This window comes from Cutaneotrichosporon oleaginosum (genome assembly GCF_008065305.1).
Source record: "Cutaneotrichosporon oleaginosum strain ATCC 20508 chromosome Unknown ATCC20508_contig04, whole genome shotgun sequence".
NCBI lineage: Eukaryota > Fungi > Basidiomycota > Tremellomycetes > Trichosporonales > Trichosporonaceae > Cutaneotrichosporon > Cutaneotrichosporon oleaginosum.
This window is the reverse complement of record NW_027072173.1, coordinates 897,921-925,391: the sequence shown is the minus strand read 5'-3', so window position 1 is coordinate 925,391 and position 27,471 is coordinate 897,921. Positions and strand designations below refer to the sequence as shown.

The 27,471-nt window shown below is 60.6% G+C and overlaps 12 protein-coding genes across 12 annotated transcripts; 8 read left to right on the top strand and 4 right to left on the bottom strand.

Annotated features, from left to right (window-relative positions):
- Nucleotides 1-786: 786 nt before the first annotated feature.
- Nucleotides 787-2,568, bottom strand: COLE_04824 (uncharacterized protein; the record flags this gene model as incomplete). Its single annotated transcript, XM_018424944.1, has 4 exons — nucleotides 787-840; nucleotides 1,030-1,506; nucleotides 1,554-1,931; nucleotides 2,116-2,568. The coding sequence occupies 4 exons, from the start codon at nucleotides 2,566-2,568 to the stop codon at nucleotides 787-789; spliced, it is 1,362 nt and encodes a 453-aa protein (XP_018280867.1).
- A 365-nt stretch (nucleotides 2,569-2,933) lies between these two features.
- Nucleotides 2,934-3,952, top strand: COLE_04823 (uncharacterized protein; the record flags this gene model as incomplete). The annotated part of the gene is made up of 5 exons (XM_018420259.1): nucleotides 2,934-2,985; nucleotides 3,021-3,361; nucleotides 3,426-3,546; nucleotides 3,590-3,699; nucleotides 3,737-3,952. 5 exons carry the CDS (start codon nucleotides 2,934-2,936, stop codon nucleotides 3,950-3,952), a joined length of 840 nt encoding a protein of 279 aa, XP_018280868.1.
- Nucleotides 3,953-4,879: 927 nt separating this feature from the next.
- On the top strand, nucleotides 4,880-7,495 carry COLE_04822 (uncharacterized protein; the record flags this gene model as incomplete). Its single annotated transcript, XM_018422425.2, has 3 exons — nucleotides 4,880-4,947; nucleotides 5,103-7,150; nucleotides 7,182-7,495. 3 exons carry the CDS (start codon nucleotides 4,880-4,882, stop codon nucleotides 7,493-7,495), a joined length of 2,430 nt encoding a protein of 809 aa, XP_018280870.1.
- An 865-nt stretch (nucleotides 7,496-8,360) lies between these two features.
- COLE_04821 (uncharacterized protein) lies at nucleotides 8,361-9,563 on the top strand (the record flags this gene model as incomplete). Its single annotated transcript, XM_018422426.2, has 2 exons — nucleotides 8,361-9,009; nucleotides 9,043-9,563. 2 exons carry the CDS (start codon nucleotides 8,361-8,363, stop codon nucleotides 9,561-9,563), a joined length of 1,170 nt encoding a protein of 389 aa, XP_018280871.1.
- Nucleotides 9,564-9,695: 132 nt separating this feature from the next.
- On the bottom strand, nucleotides 9,696-10,631 carry COLE_04820 (uncharacterized protein; the record flags this gene model as incomplete). Its single annotated transcript, XM_018425210.1, has 1 exon — nucleotides 9,696-10,631. The coding sequence occupies one exon, from the start codon at nucleotides 10,629-10,631 to the stop codon at nucleotides 9,696-9,698; it is 936 nt and encodes a 311-aa protein (XP_018280872.1).
- Nucleotides 10,632-12,914: 2,283 nt separating this feature from the next.
- On the top strand, nucleotides 12,915-13,771 carry COLE_04819 (uncharacterized protein; the record flags this gene model as incomplete). The annotated part of the gene is made up of 2 exons (XM_018426473.1): nucleotides 12,915-13,143; nucleotides 13,197-13,771. 2 exons carry the CDS (start codon nucleotides 12,915-12,917, stop codon nucleotides 13,769-13,771), a joined length of 804 nt encoding a protein of 267 aa, XP_018280873.1.
- A 1,450-nt stretch (nucleotides 13,772-15,221) lies between these two features.
- COLE_04818 (uncharacterized protein) lies at nucleotides 15,222-16,573 on the top strand (the record flags this gene model as incomplete). Its single annotated transcript, XM_018422427.2, has 2 exons — nucleotides 15,222-16,189; nucleotides 16,234-16,573. 2 exons carry the CDS (start codon nucleotides 15,222-15,224, stop codon nucleotides 16,571-16,573), a joined length of 1,308 nt encoding a protein of 435 aa, XP_018280874.1.
- Nucleotides 16,574-16,988: 415 nt separating this feature from the next.
- On the bottom strand, nucleotides 16,989-17,930 carry COLE_04817 (uncharacterized protein; the record flags this gene model as incomplete). The annotated part of the gene is made up of 1 exon (XM_018425211.1): nucleotides 16,989-17,930. The coding sequence occupies one exon, from the start codon at nucleotides 17,928-17,930 to the stop codon at nucleotides 16,989-16,991; it is 942 nt and encodes a 313-aa protein (XP_018280875.1).
- A 1,561-nt stretch (nucleotides 17,931-19,491) lies between these two features.
- Nucleotides 19,492-19,922, top strand: COLE_04816 (uncharacterized protein; the record flags this gene model as incomplete). The annotated part of the gene is made up of 2 exons (XM_018425212.1): nucleotides 19,492-19,582; nucleotides 19,615-19,922. 2 exons carry the CDS (start codon nucleotides 19,492-19,494, stop codon nucleotides 19,920-19,922), a joined length of 399 nt encoding a protein of 132 aa, XP_018280876.1.
- A 1,022-nt stretch (nucleotides 19,923-20,944) lies between these two features.
- COLE_04815 (uncharacterized protein) lies at nucleotides 20,945-21,678 on the top strand (the record flags this gene model as incomplete). Its single annotated transcript, XM_018425213.1, has 3 exons — nucleotides 20,945-21,154; nucleotides 21,186-21,246; nucleotides 21,323-21,678. 3 exons carry the CDS (start codon nucleotides 20,945-20,947, stop codon nucleotides 21,676-21,678), a joined length of 627 nt encoding a protein of 208 aa, XP_018280877.1.
- A 569-nt stretch (nucleotides 21,679-22,247) lies between these two features.
- Nucleotides 22,248-25,722, bottom strand: COLE_04814 (uncharacterized protein; the record flags this gene model as incomplete). Its single annotated transcript, XM_018426474.2, has 8 exons — nucleotides 22,248-23,177; nucleotides 23,216-23,484; nucleotides 23,529-24,325; nucleotides 24,359-24,802; nucleotides 24,845-25,049; nucleotides 25,104-25,340; nucleotides 25,393-25,484; nucleotides 25,517-25,722. The coding sequence occupies 8 exons, from the start codon at nucleotides 25,720-25,722 to the stop codon at nucleotides 22,248-22,250; spliced, it is 3,180 nt and encodes a 1,059-aa protein (XP_018280878.2).
- Nucleotides 25,723-26,353: 631 nt separating this feature from the next.
- Nucleotides 26,354-26,896, top strand: COLE_04813 (uncharacterized protein; the record flags this gene model as incomplete). The annotated part of the gene is made up of 1 exon (XM_018419722.2): nucleotides 26,354-26,896. The coding sequence occupies one exon, from the start codon at nucleotides 26,354-26,356 to the stop codon at nucleotides 26,894-26,896; it is 543 nt and encodes a 180-aa protein (XP_018280879.1).
- Between the last annotated feature and the right edge of the window lie 575 nt (nucleotides 26,897-27,471).

The following is a 27,471-nucleotide window of genomic DNA, read 5'->3' as shown; positions in this document are numbered from 1 at the left end:
GGTCGTCGGGTCGCAGGCGGAGCTTATATTGGCTCCGCACCGAGATCAAGATCCGGTTCGTGTTGTCCAGCACCACAGGCTCTGGCGGCGGCGGCGGCGGCCCGGGGTGTGAGAACATCCGCCGGTGCCGGGAAAGCGCGTGCATAGCGTTGGTGTTGAGGGGTTGAGTTTGGAGACGCGCCGTCGCGTCTGGAGAGGAGTGCGCGCGTCGCGGTGAGGGCGTCGTCCTGGGGCGTCGAGCGGGGGGTGGCGCAAGTCGTCAAGCACGATATCGCCCAGTATGAGCAGAGCTGGCGCGCACAGAAGGCCGTGGATGCTGTGGTGATCGCTATATGCTTGCTCGCGTTCGCGGTAGCGCGATCGTCGCTGTCGTTATTTGTCGTTGCTGGGACAATGTAGGATCCTCGGAACCGGACGCATCGCTGACGCTGGGGGGAGCCAAGTTGATCAGTGCGAGTGAGTGCACAGGCGTGTTTGAGAGCGAGGGGAGGATGAAGCAGAGACGAGGAGAAGGGTTCAAGAGGCCCAGAGATCGTGAGAAGCTGGTGGGCAGGGCGTGTGCGCGTACGGGCTTGGATCATGGCCGTCACGAGGCTTCCGCAGCGCGCCACCGGCAAGAGTGCGTATGCGAGGTCACCGGAGAATGCAGAGCGGCGGCGTCGAAACGGGATGGGGGCGAGGAATGCTGGCGTCGAGACTGTCCGGTCCGGCATTCGGCGCCAGTCGCTTGGGCGGCGCGGAAATTCCGCTCACAGTTCGCCAAGACGCCGACTTCAGCCCCTCATGTCAGGTTGTTGCGTCACAGGCGTGATTACGATACAGAAGCCACACGCGAACCGCCTGTCGTCTGCTCCAGACTGCTTACATACTCAAGAACCAAGTTCTTGCCTACTACGGTACGGCAAAGCCGACCTTTTGACGACGGCTCGCCAGTCACCCTCACCCCTCTTACTCGAGGTGCGAGGATGCTTCCTCGAGCTTCGGAAGCGATGCCCGCAGAGCGCGCAGGTCCGGACTGTCGCCATCGACAGGCGTCGAGTGACCACTCCGGCGGCGCTGAAGCCACGCCTTGACGAAACCATTGCGCGCAGCCACACCACCGTCGTCCTCCGGCGCCGCAGGGAGATCGAGACCCTCCTCGCCCATGGCGCGCTTGCTCGCATTGCGGAAGCCATCGAAAGCCGCGCGCGCACCGCCGCTCTCAATGCTTTCGCGTGCGAGAGCAACACCATCGCGCCACGTCTTAGCGCGACCCGAGATGTGCAGAAGTACGGCCGCGTTGATCAGGATGTAGTCCTTGATCGCCTCCATCGAGGGTGCTTCAGGGCCTGCGGGGTTGGCTAGGTGCGGAGGTGGTGCAGTGCCGTCCAGGATGGCGTTGAAGGTGAGCGCGTTGTCCTCCGGCGTGCTGCCCTTGACCGACGAGAGGGGGTGGTACGGGAGACCAAAGTCCTGCACGGGGTCGATCTCGCCGCGGTGAATCTTGCCATTTTCGAGGCGCCAAATCTGATTGTTAGTTTATGCTTCCACAGTTTCCGCCTGCAGTTACTCACCCAGGTTGGCCCGGCAATCGAAACCTCGTCCAGCCCCTCCTTGCCGCAGACTACAAGTGCCCGCTCGACGCCGAGCAGGCGCAGCACCTCAGCGAACGTGTCACCCAGCTCATACTTGGCCACACCGAGAACCATACGCTGCGGGCGCGCGGGGTTGATCAACGGGCCAAGCACATTGAAGACGGTGCGGAAGTTGAGCTGGCGACGGATGGGCGCGATGTGCGCCAGCGAGGGGTGGTAGTGAGGCGCGAAGAGGAAGAGGAAAGGGGAAGCGGGAAGGAAGTCCTTGAGAGCCTCGACGGGGAACGACAGCCTGCAGTCAAGCGCGATGAGGAGGTCAGCCGAACCAGAGGTCGAGGTAGCCGCACGTGAGCCGTGCTGCGATGTCAGCGGAGGAATGGGGCATGCAAGGGGAGGCCGAGTGTGTCCACGGGCGCCACATGATCGAGTAGGATTGTGATGCACAGCGTATGTAGATCTGGGACGACCAGACGTCGACATCCAAATTGCCGTTGCCTCACGTCTGCAGGAGCGGAGGCAGGAATCCGATCGCTCCACTCACCTTGGCTACACGCAGACCTGTGCCTGCCACAACCACAGCAGCAGTAGTCGAGACGTTGTACGTGTCCCAGCCATCGCCACCTGTGCCAACAATGTCGACCAGGCCAGCGTACCCGTCACCTTCGGGGTCCGAGTAGCCGTAGTCCCACATGCCATGTCCGGCCAGGGGCTTCTCGGGCTCCGCCTTGACGTTGTTGACGGGAACGGCGTGACGGCGCATGACGTCGGCGCATGCCGCGACGACGGAGGCGCTGGTGTCAAGGCCGGACAGAGTTAGGGCCGTGAGGAAGGCGCCGGCCTGCGCCGGGGCGGCGCGGTCGCGGGCGAGATGCTCAAAGGCTTCCCCACAGTCTTCGGCTGTGAACTCTGTGGGAGTCTGCACGAGCTTCTTGAGCAGATGCTTGAAGGTCTCCGGAGAGTAGTCCTTGCTGGACCCGTTTGCGATGGTGGACATGATGGTAGATGCGGTGGGAGGGAGAGAGATGAGGGAGCTGCTGCGGTTGTTCTCTTGCCCGCTTGTCCGAGCCGCCTCCACCCGCTCTGCGCGACTCTGACAATGCGCCATTCCCATTTGTATTCGATCAAACCGATAACGCGATAGGTTGGAATTGACACGTGGACTTTGATTCCGCCCTGCCATTGCCGCCTCCACTTTCACTTTGAGATCTGGTGGATATACATGCCGGTATTTCCGGCCTTCCGGCTGACTCACCCTGGCACCCGACGCGTCGGTTCCGCGTCAACATGACTATGGTGATTTGGTCACCATCTCGTCTCTCTCCGCTCCCCACGAGATTTCTCTCTTGCCCCAACATCATCATGAGTAAGCGCAAGTCGAAAGAGTCTGCAACAGAGCCACCAGCGAAGAAGGGTGAGCCTTTCGTCCTCTGATTCTGGCTGATTCAGTCCACTCCTTCTTCACCAACAACCTTACGCCGGGCTCTTTCGACGACTCTATACCTTCCCTCGTTCATTTCTACCATCTTGACCCCCTCAAAGGCAACCCACCATCCACGCCGGTCGAGATTGTTCTGTACGACTTGGACGGAACACTCATCACTACGCGCTCCGGAAATACATTCCCTAAAGGAAGCGATGACTGGAAGTGGTGGGACGATTCTGTGCCCAAGCGCCTGAAGCAGGATCACAAGGACGGGAAGCATGTGGTCATCTTAAGCAACCAGGCATTTAGGGGGCCCAAGGTCCGAAGAGAGTGGCGGGGCAAGCTGCCACAGATCGCGGCGAAAGTGAGTAGCTCAACTCTCGCGGAAGACGGAAATCAAGATGGCTACGACGGTGAGGCTGACTCAGCAGCTATCCAATGTCCCATTACGGGTCCTAGCAGCTTTGGAGAAAGACGTCTACCGCAAGCCCCGGACGGGCATGATCGACTACCTACGACGGTTGTACGAGGACAAGGGGTGGAACGTTGGTGGGTTCTCGGATATTTGCCCTTGGGCACTTTCTAACATCAGACTGGAGTACCGCGGTATATGTGGGGGATGCAGCTGGGAGGAAGGGAGATCACAGCAACACAGACTACACAATGGCGCTGAACGCCGGCATCAAGTTTGTAACTCCTGAGGTAAATGTGCTGGCCAGGGGAGCTGGCTGACGTTCAGGAGCACTTTCTCGGCAGGCCTCCTGCTTACCCAAATCCTCCCATATCGTTTCGACCACGATCTATCGAAGATCTTGACAGACGTAGGAACCGGAGCCTTACTCCCTGCTCACTTAGTGCCTCTGGTCGTGCCGTCAAACACACCCATTACCCGAAGTACGAAGGAGTTGGTCCTCTTCGTCGGACCACCGTAAGTGACCTTGTTGTCCTACTCTGACAGGCAGTGCATCTGGCAAGACCTCGTTTTACCGTCGCTATTTCTCTGGTTACGAGCACGTCAACCAAGACACTCTCAAGTCGAAGGATAAGTGCATCCGTGTCGCCCGCGAGCACCTTCTTGCAAATCGCCCCGTCGTTGTTGACAACACCAACCGTGACGCCGCCACACGGAAGCTCTACATCGACCTCGCTCGAGAGGTCAATGCGCCTATCCGTGTTTTCCACTTCGCCTGTTCCCTCGACTTGGCCCGGCACAACAACCGGTACCGTGCATTCTATGCCCCCCGTAATGAGCCTAAGCGCGAGATTCTGCCCGAGTCCGCTTTCGCCTCGTACAAGAGCGCTTTTGAAATTCCCGCGCCTAAGGAAGGCTTCGACGAAATGCGGACGGTGAACTTCATCTGGGATGGCACCGACAATCAGCGCACTCTCTGGGACCAATACCTCGCATGAGCATGCGCCTGCTCGGCGACTGTTAATATGTAACCTAGTGACCACGGTTCTTTTGGACCGTCATGGATGCGCGGCAGCGACGCCGGAACCGAGGCTGTATGTGCGGGATGGAAGGTCCCGACCGTGGCTGACGTCGTAGTGGTGGCCTGGAATATGGAATGCGGAGTCGGCAATCAAGCAAAGCCCTGGGCGGATGTACAGAATATGGCCCCGGAGCTCTTGAGACTGACCCGTCATCTCAGCCGCATGTCCGCCTGACCTCTCGACCATGCGGCCGTGAGCCAACGAGCACATGCTCTTCACGTCGTCGCGCCTCACCACCTCATTTCTCACCATCGACGTCGACCTTGACACAGATACTACACCTCACACTCTGGCACAATTTCATCAACAGCTTTGCTTGACCTCATTCGCGCATCGCATAAGCAAGCGATCAAGAAATCTAGTTGCCGGACCGCACGGCCCGGCCGGCATGTCGAACCAGCACGAGGCGCATGCGGGCCCATCATCTGAGGCGCATGATGGCGCATCTGCGCAGCGGTGAGTCGACTTAGGGTACTTATGTGCCATCCTAGCTCCAAGCCACCAGAACACGCTGTATCGCCGCACACGGCATGGATGCGGGTTCAACCCACCCGCAACAGTCCGAATTGCGCGCGTCGATCTTGGCTCGACATGTGGCTGACGAGAGACAGGGCGGACGAGAACGCTCCCCGCGTCCAGCTTGCGTGCTTCTACTGCCGCGCGAAACGTATCCGGTGTAGCGGCACCAAGCCGGTGTGTACGGCGTGCGCGAAGGCGAGCGCGACGTGCGAATGGCCAGCAGGGCGACGGCGCAAGCGCACACGGCGTGAGATGGAGGAAGCGCGGCGCGTCGAAGCCGCCGCGGCCGTGCCCGTCCCCGCGGCCCCAGGCATGACGCACTATGGAATCAGCCCTGGCGATGCGAACGGCCGGCAGGCACACCAGCCAACATCCGTGCCCTCCTCTGGTAGCGGGAGTGGGCAACCTCAGATGGAGTATCTCGAGTCCTGGGCGGGCAATAGCAACTTCGTGTGGCCTTCCAACTTCCTTCCAGAGGGTTTCTCGTTTGACACATTCGAGCAGTCGATCCCGGGGTTGCCAGCGGCGCAGATATCTGACCTCTCCTCCCTGGGCCCGCTCGAGGGTTTTCTCAACGACAATAGTCCGGGCACGGACACGCGCTTGTTCCAGGCCCTCGACGGTACAGCCTACATCTCCGGCGACTTGGAGGATGACGAAGTCGAGCTCTTCTACTACCGCTTTAGCGGGACGACGGCGCTCAATCCGGGCATCAACCGCATCAGTCTCAAACTGCACCGGCGCGACGGGGACGCATTGCGCCCGCCCGAGCCCGAAGCGGCCGCCATATCGGCGAAGGGAAGTATGCGTCCCCCGCCGGCGCCGGCAGACCTGTTCGATGCCAGCGGCATGCCGCACAAGCACGTGTGGGATCCGATCTTCGAAAAGTTTCTCAAGCACATGAGCCAGCATTTCCCCTCGCTGTCGCGGCGGCGGATGGAGGAGCGGTATGCGAGCGGGACGATGAGCGCGTTTCTCGCCAACTGTGTGCTGGCGCTCGGCGCCCGCTTCGGCGGCGAGGGAGAAGCCGACGGCGTCGCCGCTTGCGCACCCTTCGTAGCCAAGGCGCAGGAGCTCGTCATTCCCCTCCTTCACCTGCCAGCGTATGACGTCGCGACCGGCCTGCTCATGCTCGCATGGGCGAGCTACGGGCAGAACTCGGACTCGGGGCTGTGGCAGTACTCGGGCATGGCTATACGCATGGCCATTGACTTGGGCGTGCACGAAAACTCGGAGATGTACGAAGACCAGGCGCATCTTGTACGCACACGACTGCTGTTCTGGACGCTGTTTGTCACCGACCGAGTAGTAGCGTTTGCCACTGGCCGGCCCGCCAGCATCCCCGAGGATATCATCGAGATCCCACTGCCCGAAGACGCAGACTTCTTCCCGGATCCAGCGCGGAACACGGCCCGGTTCGCCTCCGAGCCCGTCCAGCCTGTCCCCTTCGTCTACCTCACGCGATTAATGATCATCTGCGGTCGCATCAGCAACGTGCTGAACGGGCGACGAGGGCGTGCGCGCACCCTCGTGGCGACGGACGAGCCGCTAGCCCAGCAGCTCGCGGAACTGCAGGCCCACCTTGTGAAATTCTACGCATCCCTACCGACCCAAATGCGCTGGTCGGCCGAGAACTTCAAGTACCAGCACGCGCGATGCCACGGGGGCACGTTCCTTGCGCTGCACCTGTGGGCCAACGCCGTTCTCGCTCTTGTGTACCACCCCGACCTGCTCAAGTCACCGAGTGGCGAGGAGACGCCGCTGAACCGCAGCATGCCGCGCAACGTCAAGCTCGCTATCGCGAGCTCGCGCCAGATCGGCGAGTGCATGGTCTTCGCCGACCTCGTCAGCCACAGCAGCTATACCGCCACCCCCATCGTCGTGCAGCCAATCTACGTGGCGGCCATGGCGCTTATCCACGAAATGCACGCGGCGCAGGCACAGGCGCGCACGCGCACGCCGACCCCCACGGAGCCTGAGGCGGGCGAGCGCAGCGGAAGCGTCGGCGGCGCGTCGCATGCCAGCGACCTCTTCCTCGTCAGCATGGCCAAGCAGAACTTCATGGCGCTCCTGCGCGCCATCTCTCGCATCGAGAGCTATTGGGCTGGGGCGGGCTACGTTGCTGCCCTCCTTGAGAAACGTGAGTGCAACCTCGACTCTGTTGACCGTAGGTTCGGGAATTGCCGCGCCCGCACGCTCCAAGAAGACATTCATCAGCTTGCCGGACCAAGGGTTGCTGCGGCGCTTTAAGACGGACGTGCGCGGCGACCCGCGCAACGTCGCGCCGGCGACTGAGACGAGTCTGCGCGAGAGCATCGCGCGCTCTCAGAGCGCACAGAGTTCCGGCCCGTCGCCTGTGTGGGTCAGCGACCTGCTCAGTGGATACAGTGTCGAGAACATGAGCTTCGCGCCCGCTGACCAGTTTGACTTTGCCCGCCTGATGGCCGCGGCCGGCGGACAGCAGGAGGAGTTGGGGCGGACTTGACTCTCAAGAGAGGTTTGAGGACTCGAGAGGGATATGGGGACTTGAGTGAGACCGTGAAGTCGCGGGGTTTGGAGGAGTCGAGGGTAATTGGAGGAGCTGAGGCGTAATCGATGATCGACGCACTACTGTTGTGCTGAAGAGTATGTCAATTTTGGACCCAGCAGCACCGCTCTAGAGATGCTTGAACCGTGTCTAGTGATGCTCTCATCTGCTTTTCGTTTCAGCTGAGATCACGCGGAGCGTCATAAGCGCGTCTACCTCGGCGTTGATAAGGCTCCACGCGACCGTGCTTCCTTGGGCAAAGCACGCCTCTATATGGCAGTCCGTCCTGCCAGATTCAAAGTGTGGCCCAATTTGCGAGTGCAATAACGGAGGTGCAGGTTAACAACACCGGAGTGAGAGTATGGTCAGCCAAGGAACACAGCGCGACCTCCAGACGGATAGCCCACCTTTGTGCTAACTCCCCCATCGCGCAGCTTCACACTGCCCTTCCTATCTCGGTGGGAGACCCCAGAGCGCTCCCCAAACCTTTTACAGAAGTCGCAACGAGTCGCGAGCGTGGCTCAGACATCGGCGAACATCCGCAAGCGATAACCGATGGCCGATGGATCAAACTCAAATTAGGCTGATGTAGTTATCGCGTTCGGCAAAGCCAAGTGGCCAATCCCTCGCACTTCGACATGACCTCTATCAGGTCCGTTGGGCCTGAACACGCCTCGTAAGAGGCTGCGCGTTGCACCGTCAGCGCCATCGCACGCGCCAAGGTGGGCAAGCCTGGTCAGTTGATAACCGGCGACCGGCGGCGTGCACCCGCCGTACCGATCCTAATAAGCCGAGGTATCCAGCTTCCGAGCCCCCATCCACCATGCCTGAGACCACATTCACCCTCTTCGACCTGGGCCTGTTCAGCGGCAAGCCGCAGCACGACAACTTCTGCCGGCTGCACGAGCTGGGCTCTGTGTCCAAGCTGGAGCCCAGCGCCAACCCGCACATCTTCCCCAAGGGCGAGGAGCTCGAGCTGCCCGAGAAGTACACAGGCGCGGACGGCCAAGAGCGCTCTACAAGCGAGCTTCTCTCGGAGACGGGGACGGGCGCGCTCTTTGTCCTCCATGACGGCAAGGTCGCGTTCGAGAAGTACTGGCTCACGAGCGGGCCCGGTGTACCCTGGCTCTCGATGTCGGTCGCGAAGAGCTTCACCTCCACGCTCGTGGGCATCGCCCACGCCGAGGGGCACATCAAGTCGCTCGACGAGCCGATCAGCAACTACGTCAAGGTGAAGCCGGGGAGCGCGTACGACGGTGTCCCGATCCGCACTGTGCTTAGGATGTCGTCCGGTGCCCGCTGGAACGAGGACTACAGCGACCCTAACAGCGACATCGCGCTGTTCGGGCACGCCGCCAGCGGCCTCAACGGCGGTTGCCTCGACGACTTCATCGCCAACATGGTCCGTGAGGTCGAGCCCGACACGGTATGCCGGTACAACTCAGCGGAGACGCAGGTCCTCGGCGCCCTTGGTAAGTTGACGAAAAACCGCGGCTGATCCATAGTTAAGGCCGCCACAGGCCAGACCGTCACCCAGTACATGCAGGAGAAGCTGTACGAGCCCCTCGGCATGCGCTACCCCGGATACTGGCTGCTCGACCCCAAGAACGTCGAGCACACGTACGGCGGGTTGAACTTGAGCGCGCAGGACTTTGCCAAGATCGGCGAGCTGTTCCGCCTCGGCGGCGAGTGGAACGGTCGCCAGATTGTGCCCAAGGAGTGGGTGCGCGAGGCGACCACCGTCGACGGCCCGCTGCGCGAGCCCGGGCAGCCCATCGTCGGCGGGCACAAGCTGCCCCTCGGATACGGCTACCAGTGGTGGATCCCGCCTGGAGATGAGGGCGAGTTCTCGGGTATCGGTGTCTACAACCAGTTCGTGTACGTCAACCCGGCGCGCGGCGTCACCATCGTCAAGAGCTCGGCCAACCCCCGCTACGGCCTCAGCGAGCAGGAGGAGGACAACAAGGACATTGAGAACCTTGCCTTCATCCAGTCGATCGCGCGCCAGTTCCCCAAGAAGGCCTAGGCGGGTGTGAGTGTGCATCAGGAGGTAGATGTAGTTCTTGGTTGTACAGCGCGTATCCTTATATGACAAACAAATTGAGACATGCTTGCCGCCCTTGAGCTTGTCAGACACATTCTTCGTGCAGCGGATTGGCTAAGCATCGCCCATCTCCAGTGCGAACCGCCGAGCGCCAACCAAGTGCGCGTATTCTTCGAACGAGTAGAATCGCCATTGCTCCTGAAACACCTCACGCTCGTGCCCGCGCTCCACCACCGCCTGCGCCCACTCGCGGAACGTACCGCACCGCACCGCAAGCTCCTGGCTAGACACAGCGCCGGGATAGGCAGCCATAGGCTGGGCCGGTGGATTGACGACCGTGACGCGGAGGTGGGGCTGGTCGCGCTGGAGGTGCGTGATCTCCCACAGCAGGAAGCCGCCGCGGCGGTTGAGGCCTGAGACAATGACGACGATCTCGAAGTCATGCAGGACGGCGGCACGCGGCTCGATCTGTCGAAACAAAGCCGCGTTGGCCGCGTACTTGTCCGAGAGGTGGTATACGACGCGACGGACGCGCGTTGTGAGCGCCATGCGCGGCTCTTCGTGCACCGCCAACGGCCCGGCGGAGCCGTGCGGGCGCCCCATTACGATGATCGCATCCGCGTCCAGCGCCACCGGGACGTCAACGTCCGTGGGCGTTCCGCAGACCCAAAGACGAACCGTCCACGGCTTCAGGCGTTGCGTGAGGAGAAGAATGGGGTAGATGCTCTGTGGGCCGACGATATCCAAGGCGTCGATGCTGGGCGGGATCCCATTTCCAAGGAGCGATGCGTCTCCGAGCGCCTCTGGAAGCGTGTAGTGTCCCCCGGGCCGCGGGATTTGGGGTTGAGTGCACAGCGCCCAGAATGCCGGGTGACGCCCACCGTTGACACACCGCACCTCGTACCAATCACACAGGAGGTGCTGGGCTAGGTTGGCATCGACGCGCGCGCGGAAGTCCCGAGATGCGGTGCGCAATAGTAAGAGTGTATCGAAGGGCGCGACGCGAAAGATCGCATCAATAACGCCTGGGTAGGCGGTGCGATCGAGCATGGAGCGATAACAAACTCGCAGGTGGGCTGACTGTTCCCTCATATCGGGCTGAGATACTAAACGAACTAGCATCATCGTATCAGGCGCGTTTCCACTCTACAACGAATGACCTGGCGAGCTCTCGCTGCCAGACACTTATCCTTCCTTCAAGAGCAGCTCGCTGCTGAGAATGGACCAGGAGGAAACGCTTCAGCATTCCTGTGGATCACCCGTTCTCAAAAAACGGACAGCAGCTCTGCAGCTGCCTAGCCTCGTGTGGGGCTCGAACCCACGACCGAATGATCAACCGGAATCCAAAGATCCGCATTAAGAGTCATTTAATCTACCGACTGATATAACGAGGCATTACCGTGCTATCGGGCATCGCCGACCTAAGTTAATTACGTGAGCAACAAGCGGGTACAAGGCAGCAATGCAGCTAAAGACTACTTGAGATCAGCCACGAGCGATGTCAGAAATCGTCGGGACAGCACAGTAAACGTGTGGAGACGGAGCGTTACCATGGAAGTCCACAAGCACACAGCCCATTTCGAACTCACAATTCCGGCCCTCTCCCAGTTCATGGGTCGACGTGATATATGTGGGATATCATTATCTTAATTTTCGCTCAGGAGGGAAAACAGCCATACCACTTGATACGTCCACAAACCTCAATGACTAATCACTTGCTACAGAATCAGGGAGACTGATCTGGGACGCCCAGGATCAGCAGAGGTGACATCTTCATTGAGATTGGACTCTGGCGCGCCATTTGCCCCTGTCGTGCTTTTGCGGGGGCACAGCCCCGGTCCGGTCTACTGTGTTTTCAGTAGTTCTGGGACATTGACTTGCGAGACCTGTCAGGACTAGCCGGCAACCATCTTCAGGGACATGGGCAACACGCCTGGCCGGACGGCTAGTCAGAGGGCGAGACTGCCCCAGGGATTGTAATGGCGGCGATACGCGCTACACTTGGCCTGGACATAATAACTGAACAATCGATACGCGAAGCACCTGCAATAATGTTGCGAAGAATGCTCGGCTCCTTCAGTCGTCTTACAGCTGCACGTGCTACTTCATATTAGATATCGCTCGGACCGCCTCGCTCGCTTCATCGCTTCCGGATATTCCGGTGAGATTGCCACGCAGCTCAGTTAGCAAGCTTATTACCGGCCTGATACACGACGTGCTTGCCAAGAGATTAGTTTAAGACACTTAGCGCGAGCCAAGACTTTGACACAGCCGGGCCCGTTTCGTGATCGGCATCCTCGTCCGTCTGGCAGACGTCCGAGCCGCACATCAGTGGCCGTTCTCGCCGCACTCTCGTGCGACACCCCTTCTCTGCAGCTGAGCACAGCCGATGTCCCTAGACCCCAGAGCTGAGCGCATCGTCCTTGATTCCATCGGAACACGATCAGATCATCAGTTGGGTAGATAGAAGGGGAGGTCGCGATCAGAACGCGTTGCTCATCGGACGGAATATATACAAGGGAATAAGGCACACCCGCATACATCAGGGCTCATCAAGCCTATCCCTGTTAGCCTCGTAAGGTGTGGCGCAGGATTGATCACGATACGCTTCGCACAAGTCCCTCCAACTAGATTAGACCTGCTGAATTATTGGAGACTGGACAGCCACAGAGGCGGTTTGTTGGCTCGATCTGCGCCTCTCAGCTGATCTGATTAAGCATTTCGGCTGTCGACCGCAGTTGCATAAATAGGTCAGCTGGTAAACTAATTGCTGGGAACCGAACGCTGGCTATCGCGACCCTGAAGCTCCTGCTCCCTCAGACAATCCCTCTGCTCGGGAACAGTCCTGTGCGAGGCGGTGTGCTGGGGACAGATGCATGAAAACCTCAACAATAGGAGCTCATTCGGGTGCTGTAGCGTGTAGAAGAGGAGGGGCTGTGCCCTGGGATGAACACTGACTCCTAAGCTCAGTCTGGCCCTGCTAGGTACCCGTCCACTAACCATTCTCTTGTTTCAAGCTTGTTCATTCCCTCTCTTCGGCCCCACCTCGCCTCCTCTCACGAACTGTGGCATGTCTGGGTTGGCCCGGCATGACCGGGTAGTCCGATCAGGGCAGCACCGGCTTACCCCGCCTCATGCTGCACTGGTCACGGCTGTATGAGTTGCAGTGCCTCCTTCTCCTCTCCAGATGCATGGGAACGGCGAGCCGGACGCGTCTCGGCTGCCGCTGCCAGCCTGAGCGCGTCTTTACTGAGTCGCATCGACATGAAGCCATATAAATAATACCCCGTGGCGTCTACTCCCACAGAATTCTTCTAGTCCTCAGCTCTCAACATGCTCGCCCAGTCGCTCCTGCTCACCATCTTCGCCGCGTCCGCCGTGGCCTCGCCCACCCCCGAACTCCACGACCTTCTCCCGACCCGGTTCACCCCTGTCGAGCGCGCTGTTAACGCCCTCGGAAACGCGCTCCAGGGCCGCCAGGCCGGAGGGTGCCCGTCGGGCTACCGCGAGTGTGGGGTTGACGGATGCTACCCTCTCGACGGCTCGACCTGCTGCGGAAGTGGTGAGTCGTCCTCTACAATCCCGGGATGAGCCGCAGGTCATACTGACGCGTAGAGGGCACCTACTGCGAGCCCGGCTACCGCTGCACCAGTGGCGGTTGCTGCCCTGTTGGTGAGATCTGCACTGGCCAGGCCGGCACCCGCACCATCTCTGCCACCGGCGCAGTCACCAGCACCCGCACCTCGTTCGGGAGCGGCACCACTGCCTCTGCTGGCACAGGCTCGTCTGGCACTGGCTCGTCTGGCACTGGTTCGTCTGGCACTGGCTCGTCTGGCACTGGTTCGTCTGGCACTGGCTCGTCTGGCACTGGCTCGTCTGGCACAGGCTCGTCTGGCACTGGCTCGTCTGGCACTGGCTCGTCGGGCACTGGCTCGTCGGGCACTGGATCATCTGGCACCGGATCATCTGGCACCGGATCATCTGGCACCGGATCTGGCTCGTCTGGCACTGGCTCGTCTGGCACTGGCTCGTCTGGCACTGGCTCGTCTGGCACTGGCTCGTCTGGCACTGGCTCGTCCGGCACGGGAACAGGCGCCGCTGGTCCTGGAGGTGCCAGCGCTGCCCTCCCCGCAACGGCTGTCAATGCCTTCGGAGTTGTCCTCGCCGTGGTTCTCGCTGTTTCGGCGTAACGCAGCGGCGGATTCCAAACTTATGGGACATCAGTATCGGCACCCTGGTCCTGTTGCAAGCGCTGCAGGTCGAATATGTAACGGCGTCTTAGCGTATCATTAACTTTCAATGAACATTCAAAATGTGTTGTGCATTTCCAGTGGTGCAATGCCGCGACCAGTCCGTCTGATCAAAGGCAGCAGCATTCATCACCACCAGTCGTACGGCCGTCGTGCACTTGCAGATTCGCCGGAGTACAGGCATGGTGCGCGTGGACATGACGTCCCAAACGCCGTCCATCTTGTTGGGCTTGGTCCATCACTATTAAGCACATGGTCAGTAAGGTTGAATGGCGCACCGACTCCTGAGTGGAGCGAAGCGGAGCGAGCACTGCCCGCCCACAGTGTCACACGTGCCCAAGCCTAAACTCCGGTCACTTGGTATGTGACCAGCTTGGCACGTTGCACCGCCGCGAACTTGGCGGTTTGTACGTGAGTGGGGGCGATGCGCTCCGTACCCTTCAACACAGTGTTCAACACGAGTCCGTGAAGGCATGCCGAGATTGTGGTTAGCCACAGACTCCACCAGCCTCAGTGCACATATTCAGAATACACTATCATGAGCAGAGGCAAGCACTACCTCTGAACCCGTGCCCCCATTCCGGCGACTGCCCGACGACCACCAACGCCTTCAGGCGCCTCGGAAGATAAAAGCGAGTTGACGGACTTGTGGCGGTGGGGAATTTCATTCCATTCTGCATTCGGTACAGCAGCAGCGCCCGGTGGCTTCGGCATTATTATTTTAGCTGACACAGGGAGGTTCTGGGCCATGGGCGGAGCAAAGAGCTACTCTCAGAGTCCGTGAGAAGAAGCGTAACAATTCACAGCCTATCGTAGTGTCTCCATGCATTGGATGCGGAAGGGCAGAGACTGCATTACCCTCGATAGCCGCCCGATGAAACATTACGTGACCGAGAGTGGGCAGCACAGCCAATCCAAAGAAGCATGGTGTATGCATCGTCACGCTATCCATTTAACTTCATACACCGCCACTCACCCTGCAGGAGCAACGTGTAGGAGTAAAGGTGCATCCGCGGGACCTCGGGGGGTGCAGACAAGCATGCAGCACGACCATCGACTTGTGCCTCTCGCCTCGTGCCGAGTTGTCTGTGAGCTCAGGCTGCCCGTGGCATTAGCCATATTCTCGCGAGGCACGGACATGACCACCTGACCAGCTCGTCCAGAATTCAGTTTGCAATTGGGGCACTGCAGCATTCCAACGTGAGACACGGTCTGTCGCTGTTCCGGCGTTCAGCCTTCCGCTCGAGAGGACAACCGGCTTGGCCCCTCAATCCGAACGCAAGGGGCGGGAGGACAGGCAAAGGGATGGAAACTCATCACAAGTTACCAGCTATAAAGGACGAGGCCATCGTCCTGTGTCCTCAACGGTTGCCACTTCAAATTCATCGTCATGATCACGCACATCCTTTGGGCTGCTGCCGTCGCCCTGGCTGCTCCGCAAAACGGTGAAATCCTCCCTTACGGATCTCTGGAAAACGGAGGTCGAACCCCCCAGGACAATGCGCCCTTCGGTCTCCGCTCCGTCTTCGAGGCCGGTGCCGTCAATCTTGAGGCCCGCCAGGGGTGCCAGGCTGGATACACGCCATGTGGCAGCGACGGCTGCATGCCTGCCACCAGCACCTGCTGCAGCAACGGCCGCTCGTGCCGTGCCGGCACCGACTGCGTCGAGGGCGGCTGCTGCCTGTCTGGCAACGTCCCCTGTGACGCGACGGATGGAAGCGGGTATGAAGGCTGCTACCCCGCTAGCGAAGGAGCCAGCTGTTGCTCCAATGGTCGTTTTTGCCGCGCCGGCACGTACTGTGCCACAGGCGGCTGCTGCCGCGATGGTCAGACTTGCAATGGAGGCGGCACCGGAGGTACTGGTGGTACCGGGGGTGGTGGCTCACCCGACGGTGTGACCCCCCCTACGCCTTTCACGCCGAACCCGAATCCTCGCAAGGCTGGTCTGGGCGGCCAGGCCTCCAAGCCTGTCGACCTGTACTGGGAGGCGGCGTACATGGGTTTGTGGTACGAGTACCAGGCCGGTCAGTGCGACAAGACGCAGAAAGCCAAGCTCGCCCGTGGTCCCGGTAACACCATTACCGTCGACTTCGAGGACGATGTCCGTGGCTTCGCCGTATCTGTAACACTCGGCGACGTCGGCAATGTTCGCGTCGCGTCTGGTGGCATATCGCAGAACATCACCATCCTCAGCACCGGGAATGCCGCTGAGGTGGCCGCAATGGACACTTGCCCCGTCAGCTACCAGTACATCTTCCCACAGGGGACCGCGGGTTACTCCTTATCCATCGACTACCTGAGCTCTGACACGGGCCTCGCCGACCGCAACAGCGGCGAGTTCTTGGTGCACCAGATTACGTAAGTTGAGGAAGAAGACCTCTGCGAGACCAAGCTGACCTCAGCATCTTTAACTCAGATGAGGACATCAGGCGTCTTACTACCACATCGCTCCGCCACCCTCCGCAGACCCTGGGTGCGAACGCTGGCGGAGGCGGCGGTGCTGGCGGCGCCACGGGCGGCGCGGGTGTCCCCGTCGCTGCCGGTACGGGCGGAAACACCGTAGTGCGGTCCACCACAGCGCGGACCTCGTCCTCCGGTCCAGCATCAACTGTCGGGACCGCGGCTGGTGCCGCCGGGGGCCTCACCGGTGGCGCCGTCATGGTCGGCGCCTCGGTTTCGCTTCTTACTGCGGCAGCGGCCGTCGGCTTCGCCACTCGCTTCTTCGGCATTGCGTGGCTGTAACCGTCGGCTGGCTGTAACCGTCGGCCTAGTTCATGACCGGAACATAACCAGTAGCCCCGTAAATTACCTATCAATGTCATAATGGTTCAAGATTGGCGGTGTCAACCGTTAGGTGGATGGATGGCTGGGTCCGCGTTCAGCTGCAAGTATCTCATACGTTATTAGGCCCTTGGTGCCCCTCCCACTTGCTTGACGACCGAAGGCGGCTGTCTCTGGCAACAGGCACTCCCGCACAGTAATTAGCCAGCTTTCTAAGCATACCGAGTCGCTACCCCTTTGCCCTGCAAGCTTGGCATTGACTGCTCATGACCAAGGACCTGGAGAACAAATCGCCCTCGTCCACCAACTCAGCCGTCCTAGTACATGCATTCGCCACGGCATAGCACAGCCGCCACGGTGCATACCCCACCTCCTTCTACAGTATCTGCCTCATTAGACCAATCAGACCCAGGCCAACTCCACACAGTACAGTGAGGGATCCCGGTACAGCCGCGGGGATGGCGTTGTTGGCGGAAGCGGGGCTCGCCGGCAAAGAGACAGCAGCGGGGGCGCTTGAGGTGGGGGCATCGGCGGCGGTAGTGAAGGGCGGAGGAGCGGAACTGAGGGCGGTAGCAACGGAGCTGACGGCGGCAGCAGCAGATGTGCGGGCACTGCTCCGCGTTGATGCTGAGGGAACGGCTGTGCCGTCGGTTCCCATGGATGAAGTGATCTCAGAGGAGGCTTCCCACTGGGTGCTGGTTGTTTCGGACCACTGTGTGCTGGTTGTTTCGGACCACTGTGTGCTAGTTGTCGCAGCCCACTCGGTAGTCTCGCGCCACTGCGTAGTAGCCGTCGTACGGGTTGTCTCCGGCCTGTTCTCATTGGCTCCAGCGTTGTCCGGGAACCAGTCTCCGCTGTCGCCTCCACCAGAGCCGCTGGAGTCTCGACACGTCCTGCCATTGGGGCAGCACCGTCCGTTGGCGAGGCAGTAGTACCCACTCTCACAGTATCCGCTGTTGCGGCAGCACGAGGCTCCGGCGCTGAAGGGGTAGCACGAGATGCGGTTGCTGCCGTCCAAGGCCTGGCATGGTGCCCAGCCGCGCTTGCAGCACCCGGCCTCAAAGCACGACTCGTCGCCGTCGCAGTACCGTCCGCCACGACAGCAGGTCGCGCCGTAAGGCATGCATGATCGTCCGTCGCAGATCAGCATACCGGCGCACTGGCGCCGCTCGAGGTCGCGCCCGACATGCACGTCGAACAAGTTTGCGGGCTGCTGGGCCGTGCTGTTGGCCCATGACACTGGGATGGCTTCAGCATAGTCGAGCGTCGCCGCCGCTGCTGTGGCTGCTGTCCAGAGGAGGACGAGGGGGGTGAACATGCTGAGAATATTCACTGGTGGGCATTAACAGCTCCATGCATTGCCTTTTGTACCCCCTCAATGTCCAGGTCTAGCCTCCCGAGCTGATCAGGGCTTCTAGCCCGGCCTTCGGCACAAGCATTAGTCAAGTTCTTGTCACTTGATACCCGACTTCGTGGGATGAAAGGAAGGGGTGCTCGTGACCTCAACAACCATCCCTGGGCGGTAAAGGTGAACACGAGTCATTATTGCTGCCACTCCAGCCCGGTTTGTGTAGCGAGCGGTGCTCCTGTCCTCGGAAGCTGACCCATGAGTTTGGGGAGCTTAGATAGGGAGGTCCCGGCCTTTGATCATTTCCGCGACTGGCTTTGGAAGAGACGTCGTAAGCTCAAACTATGGGATCGTCGTGTCAGCCACACTTTATGACTCAGGAACGAAGGCTGTGTTGGAAACGTTAGCTAAGCTTACCACCGTTAGGAGAGTTACCCTTGGCAGGCACTCAGGGACTTCCGGACAAGGCACTGCATCGCCGGGTGGAGCAGGTACACGCACCGGATGGAGGCACTTGCATCCGGATGCTGGGTGGACTTCGAAACGACTGCCCCCGAGTCACCGGAGACGGATATGGATGTGTTGCCGCTCGGCTTGGGAGCCAGCTTGGCCGGCCGCGGAATGTGGGGGTTGTCGGAGCTTTGTAGGATGACAGCTGATGATGTCCCCCGTTGACATACCTGGCTGGATCTCCAATCTTGTGATGCCCTCGCCACTCTCATTACGGCGGTGAGATGCTCATGTGGCTGAGCGCTCGCGTCCAGCATTTTCCATCTGCCTGTGCTACATCTTGTCTTTCCCGTAATAGACGCAGAAGCGCTCGGACGACCGGGATCCGAAACATGCGATCTGTTTTTGGACAGAGGGCGGCCAGGCGCGAAAGCTAGCTCGCTAGCTTGAGCTGCCGTGCCGAGTGCGGCACAAGTCACGTGTGATACCGACCGACACTCGCCTTTGCGTCGCTCGAACGACATCGACGTCGTCACTTGAGACTGGTGTCACACCTTGGAGTGTTAGAAACTACCGTGCCAGCTGTCGCCGGCAGTTTTAGAAGATCCAACGACCTGTGGTTCTTCGGCTTCCGCCGCTGTGGGAAAGAAAGTGAAGGATCCACGCCGTCCACGCTGCCAACTGCGGTGCGGGGCGTCGAAGGGATGGACGACCACATTGCCGTTTCGTGACACACACATCAGCTCGCATGTTAGCCCTGTTTCTGTCGCACCACTCTGTGACGCTGATCTGCCCTCCAGCCTAGAAATGATTCCCCAGACTCTCCGAGATACTCATCTCTTCTCCATCTTCCCTCCGCTTCCAGCGCAATGCTCCCCGCCTTTCTCCTCCTCTTCGGCGCTGCCGCCATCGCCATAGCCCCCCATCCCTTCTTCAAAATACATGAAGCCCATCATCTAGGCGTCGGCATCATCTCGCGCCAAGTCCAAGAGATGTGTCCGACCGGATACGCCGAGTGCGGCACGAGCGGCTGCTTCCCCATGGATGGTTCCGCAATCTGCTGCGATACCGAGGGCCACGTATGTCCCTCTCGACTCCGCTGATACAGTACTGCCTTCTGGGAAATGAGTGCACGCTGCAAGGCTGCTGCCCCGCCGGACGGGTATGCGAGGGTACGGTACGCACTGCACAGGCGCTGACCCAGACGACGTTCCTGGTACAATCACGCTCGACCCGAACAACAGCACGGTCCCGACGCCGACGCGTACCTCAACTGCACCCACGGGCCGGCCGCCCCCGCCGTCGTACGTGCCGCTCTCAGCGAGCAGCTCTGCCCTATCCCAGCTGTCGGTGGACGGCGCCAATCGCGACATTACTACGCATGTATCTGCAACGGGCATGGCGACGGGTACCGGGGCTCTCGCACCCACTGGTGGCGCTTCTGCCGCCATGCGCATCGAGGCCGTCTGGACACTCTGGGCGTTGGCTGCTGGCGTCACAGTCCTCTTTTAGAGTGCTTCTCGCCTTGGTTCAATGGTCTTCAACGGTGCCTGACTGAGTTCCAAGTCCGTGTTCGACTCCGTATCACATATGAAACATCGTATGCTTCGTGGTCGCCAAGCTGGCTGCCTAGGCAGTCTTAAAAGTTTCCACAATGCGACGCTGTTCCGGTATACTCGTCGCTTTTTCCCACTCATCATGTAGACCCTGCCTTGGGCGGCTGCATACGCGGCCCGCCGCGACAGATGCTCCTCGCAATGCCACTGACGGCACGCTGGGCCAACTGTCCAGTTTTCTGCGTCCCATTTCGTCGACTCAGCGTGATCCAAAGCGGAAAGATTCACACAGGCGCAAGTGGAGGAGAGGTGGAAGAGGGCGCACTTCGAGTGCGGTGAATTTAAGGGTTTGCTGGAGAATCTGCTCACGAAGGTCTTTGCGATGCATACTGCTGTGACTGATGCCCTGGCATCCCGGACTTCTGAGCGATCAGAGCGTGAAGAAGTGTTGAGATGAAGAGAAGAGCGAGGAGAGGGACGGTGCGGCGGGGCGGATGGCCACTGACCTTTTGGGCCATCTAGGGCGAGGCGGCGCCACATGCCACACACAACGGCGCTGCTTCTCAGATCTCCCTCCACTCGGCTCAACGCGAGCGCCCAAGTCACTGCCATAATGTTGCTGCTCGCTGCTCAATGCCGACAGCCTATGTGCAGTACACCGCCGCCATCGCAACGGCCCGATAACCCTCCTTCCCCTCTGCTATGACCATTCAGGCGCGCTGCAGCCAGCAGCCAGCGGAGAGCGGACCAGCGGGAGTCAGTCACCAGCCTTGCAAACGCCAGTGTGTCTTCAGCGCTGTTCGGTTCCGCTGTGACACGCCCCGAGCCGGAGTTCAGCACAGCACCCACTGGACGAGGTGATCCGTGCGGCCGTGCATCCGCGCCTCGCTCCTCGCGGCTGTCCAGACCTCCTTGTCACAACAATATAACGCACCCTTCCCCCCTCTCCTCTTCTCCATTTTCACACACCCTCTCGCAATGCTCGCCGCCGCCGTCCTTCTCCTCGCCGCCACCGCCCTCGCCTCCCCGCGCCCCGGAGCCTTCGTCGCCAAGGGCTTCACCCCGGCCGAGCGCGCGTGGAACGACCTCGGCCTCGTCATCCGCCAGTCTACCTGCCCCACGGGCTACGGCGTCTGCGTCGACAACTGCTACCCCCTCGACGGCAGTGTGTGCTGCGACGACAGCACTGTACGTGGTCCGCTGTTCCCGCTCACCCCAGTACTGCCCGCAGGGCCACCGCTGTCTCACGGACGGCTGCTGCCCCATCGGCGAGATCTGCGGTGAGTAGAGACAAGGAGGTGGACGCCGGAGCACAAGTACAAGAGGAGAGAAAAGGGGGGGCAAGGCTAACTCCAGTGGGCGTGGGCGGCACCCGCACCGTCGACTTCACTTCCGTCATTTCGGACCCCTCGTCCATTTCTTCCGTGGTCTCTTCGCCCGCGATCTCGACGCCCACGATCGAGCCCGTCTCGTCCGCGCCGGTCAGCTCGCCCCGCCCAGCCCCTCCGCCCAGCAGCAATGGCCCTCCCCTCAGCGCGGGGCCTAGCGCGCAGACCCCAAGCAACGCCGGCAACGGCATCGGTGTCGGCGCGTCCCGCAGCACCGCGCCCACCGTCACGCAGACCGTCAGAGTGATCGGCGGTGCTGGCGCAGTCGCCCCAGCCTTTGCTGGCATCCTCGGCGCTGCCGCCGCCGCCGTTGCGCTCGCCTAGTGGCAGGGCACGCATCTCGAAGCAAGATCAGAGGTTCAGCAAGGCCTATAATCGCTGTTCGTAGACTGCAGCTGCAGCTTGCCATGGACGTTGATGACCGATGCTGGGAGGAGGTTGTCGAGGTATGTGCGCGACGACCACACGCGCCCGAGCAGGGGCCGAGACGCGTCACGCGGAATGCTTCGTTCCTCGCCTCGCAGCCACTCGGCCCGCCCAGTGGTGTAAGGAGTGGATCCAGATCTGGATACCATGCGGCTTGGCAGCTTGTCAGCGGCAGAAGTGGCGGTGGCGCGGTGAAAGCCTTGGCGCGAATTGGCGCTAATTATTCCGAGACCCATGACAGATCCGACGCGACTCACAGTCCATGCTCTGCCGTCGTGGTCGTTCACGAGCGGCGTGTGCGGCGCAAGTTGGGAGATGAAGCTGAGCGTACCGGATCCGTCTAGGAATGAGCCTGGAGAGGCGGGATGTCGCCGAAACTTTCCTGCCCCACGTCCTATCACTCCGCAATCTAAGCTCAGATCCTGATCACATGGCACTAACCACGCGTACAACTCTATTTCTACAGATCACTTATCATCTGGCGCAGGTCCGACAACCAGCACGCGGTTCTCGGCGTCGAACACCGCATTCCGCGTAGTGCTCTTGACGTCCTCGCGCCGGTTCTGGCGCACCTGCTCGTCGGCGATACCCAGTCCGTCGCGGGGCAGCCACACGATCGGCTGCGGCTGGTGCGTGGCCGGGTGAAAGAACGCCGCGGGCGCGGCGCTGTCGTCCGGTGGGCGGATGACGCCCGGGCCGCCCGGGCGCGCAAAGTACTGCGCCGCATCTTGCGCCTCCACCGACTGCGCGGTCGATGTGCGCCGCAGCTCCCAGTGTGCGCGTGAGTCGTGTGCGTCGCGCGCGTGCCGCTGGTCCTCCCATAGCCCAGCCATGGAGCGGCGGCCGCTCGAGCTCCGCCGGCGTGTGCGGAGCACGGGCGCCCGCGACGCTTCCGTGCAGTCCGTCGCGTCCGAGGGGGAGGATGTGTTTTGTAGCCCCAAGTCGCACATTTCTACGTCGTCGGTGGGCGCTGACACGGGTGGCGGGAGCGCGAGCGAAGGCAGCGCGAGGGTGGGCGGGGCAGGGTTCGCGTTGGGCGGCTTCTCGGTGCTAGGCGAGGTCGCACCGATCCGCGGAGAATTCGCGGCGGCAACACGTGGGGAGTTCACAGCGCCGAGGCGCGGTGTGTTCGTGTTGCTCATCCGCCAGCTTCTCATGCTCGCGGCGCTCTTGCGGTGCGTGAGCCCCGGGCGTTCCTTGCTGATAGTGTTCGCCCACATGGCGTCTTCGTCGCCGAAGGGCGGCGTCATTTCCGCTCCCTCGAAGCCCCCGTCGCCGACATCCTTGCCCGCCTTGGCATCGGCCGACGGCTGGCCGTGCGTGAGGTGCGCAAGCGAGAGCGGCAGTGGGTGCAGCAGCGGTCGGTAGCTCGTCACAAGCATATATTGTACAGCGACCTGTGGTCAGCGCGCCCGCGGCATACAGAATCACTTACGCTTGCAACAATCAGAATGACCATGAGAATGGCGAGGGGCAGCGTGTCTCGCCCCTTGCCGAAGAAAATGATAGTGAGCGCGACCTCGCCGATGTAGATGCCGACGAAAACGTGCGTCACAGCACGCGGGAAGAACTCGCCGCCCGTGTCCAGCGTGGACTTCTGGTCCAACACCCACAAATACAGATACTTGTAGACGTGGTAGGCGACGACGGCGAGGATGGCGCCGAAGCCGTTGATCACGGGCGCGATGACCATGTACACGATGACTGCGGTCAGGTATTGAACGGGTTGGGAGCGACCGAAAACTTACGGATGACGAAATACACTGTCATGTTGGGCCAGTCCGAGCCCCATTCGGGACTGTTCATTTTGTAGCGCGCGTTGTAGAAGGACCGTGGGGTGCCACTTCCGAGGATGACCTTGGAATAGTAGATGATGAGGGTGATGGGGGAGAAGAGCTGGACGAATTGACCGGTCACCTGCAGCAACAGCAGGGTGATGTAGAACGTCGATGCCTGGGGCAGCTGGATCTCGAAGGCCTTCTGCAGAGCCTTGGAGGCGCCCTGGCTAAAGTCAGGCCACCACTGCACCTGGGTCTTGTCACCTTCAGGGAGGAGCGTCGCGATGGTGGGGATGAGGAATCGCTCAATGAGCAGGAACGCGAAGTAGCGGTCCATGACGTCGAGTTCGACTTCGGTCTTCGTGAAGTTGTGCAGCTTCGCCAGCTGCCGCAGCAGCGTGGGCGCGATCATGAGGATGAGCATGAGGAGGATGGGGGGGACAAGACCGGTGAGGAGGCCGAGGAGGAGCTTGGGCCCAAACCCGTCACCCTTGACAGTGATGCTGCCGACACCCCAGACGTTGCCGATGATGGACGAGTTAGCAGCTCGCGGGAGCACGAAGGTCGAAAGGACTACGGGGAAGATGAAGGCGACAACGAGCCCGGCAGTAACGAGGAACGATAGAGTGGTGCGCAGATTCAGCTCGTAGTCCGACTTGATGCCCATGTTGCCCCACAGGACGTTGTCAGGCGACAGCTCGATGTAGCGGTGTGCCATGCGATACGGCTCGCCGAAGGGGAGGAATACCTTGGCCATGTGCGCGGCGCTGGGGTCAGCTGCATGGACGGCGTGCGCTCACATTTGCTGGTTGAAGCAGATGAACGCCGACGACAGGGGCTTGAAGTGGTCGTCGGCGATGCCAGGGCTCAGAACGTCACGCTCCAGCTGCCGCCGGCTGACGGTGAGCTGCTCAGTGCACTCCTTGATCTCGTTGCGGTAGTACTTGACAGCGTCGACCTTCTCGCCTATGCCGAGCCAGCCGAGGGAAAATGGCGCCCATGACGGCTTGAGTCTGATCTTGGGCCGCTGGGCGTCGGGGACGATTTGGCTCGTCCTCGACTTGCCCGGATCCCCGTTTGCTGTTGCGCGCAGTGACTCAGGGACGGGCTTGTTCTGCGCCTCGAGTTTCTGGACTTTGTCCTCGATCTTATGGGCGGTGCGGATGAGAGCGACTTGGGCCTTCTCCAGGCCCTGGCACGCCTTGATTCGTCGCTGCCAAAGTTTCGGCATGTCCTTGAGGTCGCTATGGTCAGCCGTTGTTCCCTCTCTCAGTTCCGCCACTCACCGTTGCAGCCACACACGGTAGACACCACCAGGGAGGTACGAGTACAGCCGCGCGAGCGCCTCCTCGTCCATCAATTCCTCGGGGATGCCGGTAATTAGGACCGTACTGGCCTGAGCAGTGCGCGAGTGTTTAGGCGACACGAGCCACTCCTGACGCGTCTTGAGCCACTCCTTCATCTCGAGCCAGAGAAGCGTCATGATCCAGCCTGACGTCAGTCTCAGGCGCACCGACCTCGCCACACCACTCCGCAGTTGCTTACCATTAAACAAGTAAGCAAGGCACAGATGGGCCCAGTACCGCTTGGGTCTCCCATTCGTGTTGGACATGGCGAACATGTCCAGGCCGGATCTGGACGAGCCGCCAACTGAGTTGACGGGCAGCAGCACCACCCAGCTGATGAGCCAGATGGGGACAATTGCCTTCATGAGTAGCCGGAGGAAGCGGACAAACACGTATGGATCGACACCGTTCTTCTCCAATATTTCCTTGGGGTCGGCTGGCATCAGCACACCAGCAAGCTTCTCGCGCCTGCCAACAACAACACGCACCCATCAAGATCTTCCAGATCGGCTTGATCCAGTGCGTGCCGAGCGGCGGCGCCTGCTGATCCCGTGGCGGAATATATGTGCGCGGCTCGTATCTCTCGTCAGCCACGCTCCAGGAGAGACTTACACAGCACGGACGACGCGGCGGAGGCCGATCCACAGGACGAACCAGAGGAGCACAAGGCCCATGTTGGTCCACATAGACGCGAGGAAGGTACCAGTGTCGTACGTCTGCATAAACGACTGCTCGGTGCCGTTTGTGACATTTGTGCCGGTGTCATTGGCGGCGAGGACGAGCGGCAGACGCACGACGCCGCCGGACGTAAAGGTCATGGCGTTGGGACTGGGGTCAGCGGTGGTCAGCGGTGGACGGCGGCGACGTACAAATCATCAGGCATGATGGCTCGCGCCGCTATGGTACAGATGAGATTGATGTAGATGGAGCGATGGACATGGACGAGCTAGTAGCGATAGCCTGAGGTCGCTTGATGGCAGGCGCATGGAGGCATGGTGGATCACAAGTGCTCCCGATCTCTTGCATGGAGGGAGGCGGCCCTGCCGATCGTGCCGGACCATGTCTCCGCCGAGGATCCACCGAAAATTGCCAAATCCAGCAATAAGGAGAAGCCATGACATCATACACTGCCCGATTTACCCCTGGGTTCGGGCGTGTCATCCTCTCAATTAATGCCTGAAACTGCGCATTATCCAATACTTTGGCGCTAACAGGCCATTCACAAATAGTCGCTCGTTCGATTCGCGCACGGGCATGACGAACGTGGAGCATGCAGTTTAGCAGACTCACGGCCGCGCCGACAACGCACGCTGCGGCCGCTCGCATGTCCGGGGATGACCGACATGACGATGCTATCGCTGCCCGATCAAACGCCCAGCGATTCAGCGATCATCAGCGATCTGCGATAGGCATCATAATGTCAATCGTATCCCGAGATGCTGGGCCTCAATGCGGGGGCGCCCCTTCAGCCTCTCCGCATTACGCCTTGAGGCTGCCCGTGCCCCGCAAACTGTTCTGATCATTACATGCATACGCCTAGTGTCTCCTCAGTACCCCGCCTTTCCGAATGTGAGGTTTGATCTCGCTCGGCGACGCGGGGGCCAATATGTGCCTGCGGCGTCCCCTCACGCACACATAAGCGGCAGTACGACGCTACAAGCAATCGCCCTCAGCAATGGCCTGGTACGCCGCGCCGCACGCCCGCGTGAACGGGAGGGCACGCAGAGGCACATTCGCCAAAGTTTACCCATGAGCGAGGCGCAAAGCGCAGAGAAACCTGTCCGTGCCATGCTGTATAGGTCGCGATCGAGTCGGGCAGGATGCGGGCCCACTCCCCGATTTCCGCAACGTGCATTATGTGCAACTGCGGTCCCAAGTCACACTGTCCAGCAGATAGAAGGCCGCGAGTGCGATCGGAGCACCGAGCCAAACTTCATCGACACCCCTTGGCGGGTATTCGCGTATGGTAAAGTTCCAGCGTTGGGGCCCTAATTGTGCGGTGAAGAGCTCTGCTGGTTGTCGTGGACATGGCTGCCGACGACCAGAAGGATGACCTGGTGGGTGAGTATTCTCTCAAGACACTTGCCGCCGCCGACACAACTGCAAGCCCGGGGGGAGAGAGCTTCGGGCTGGGTCGGTCTGCAATGAGACGTCCTGCTGGCCAAAATATCTCCGACTATCGTAGGGCCTAGACCGTTGCACATGGACGTCCGCGTCTTGCAAGGCCATGTCCTTCTTAACTCAGAGATTGTCGAGGTCGCTCCGAAATGCAGTGACGGCTAGGTTGATCACCAATGTGCTGCTGCACGCATAACACAAGAATCAGCAGCGTCCATCGGCATTTCGGCTCGTGTGATTGTGTACTGAGTCCAGGTGTGTTTGGGCCTAGGAACGGGGACTGCTGTGGCGTGGGATACGCACATGTGCTTGTTCTCGTTGACGGGTGTTGAGCGTCAAAGAGGATCATGAGAGCTGCCAGTCTGCATCGGCGTAGGAGGTGTTGGAACTCGGGTCATGGTCGCAGACTTGGCTAGCTCTTGGTGCCAGTGTCTGTTAACGGCTGAACA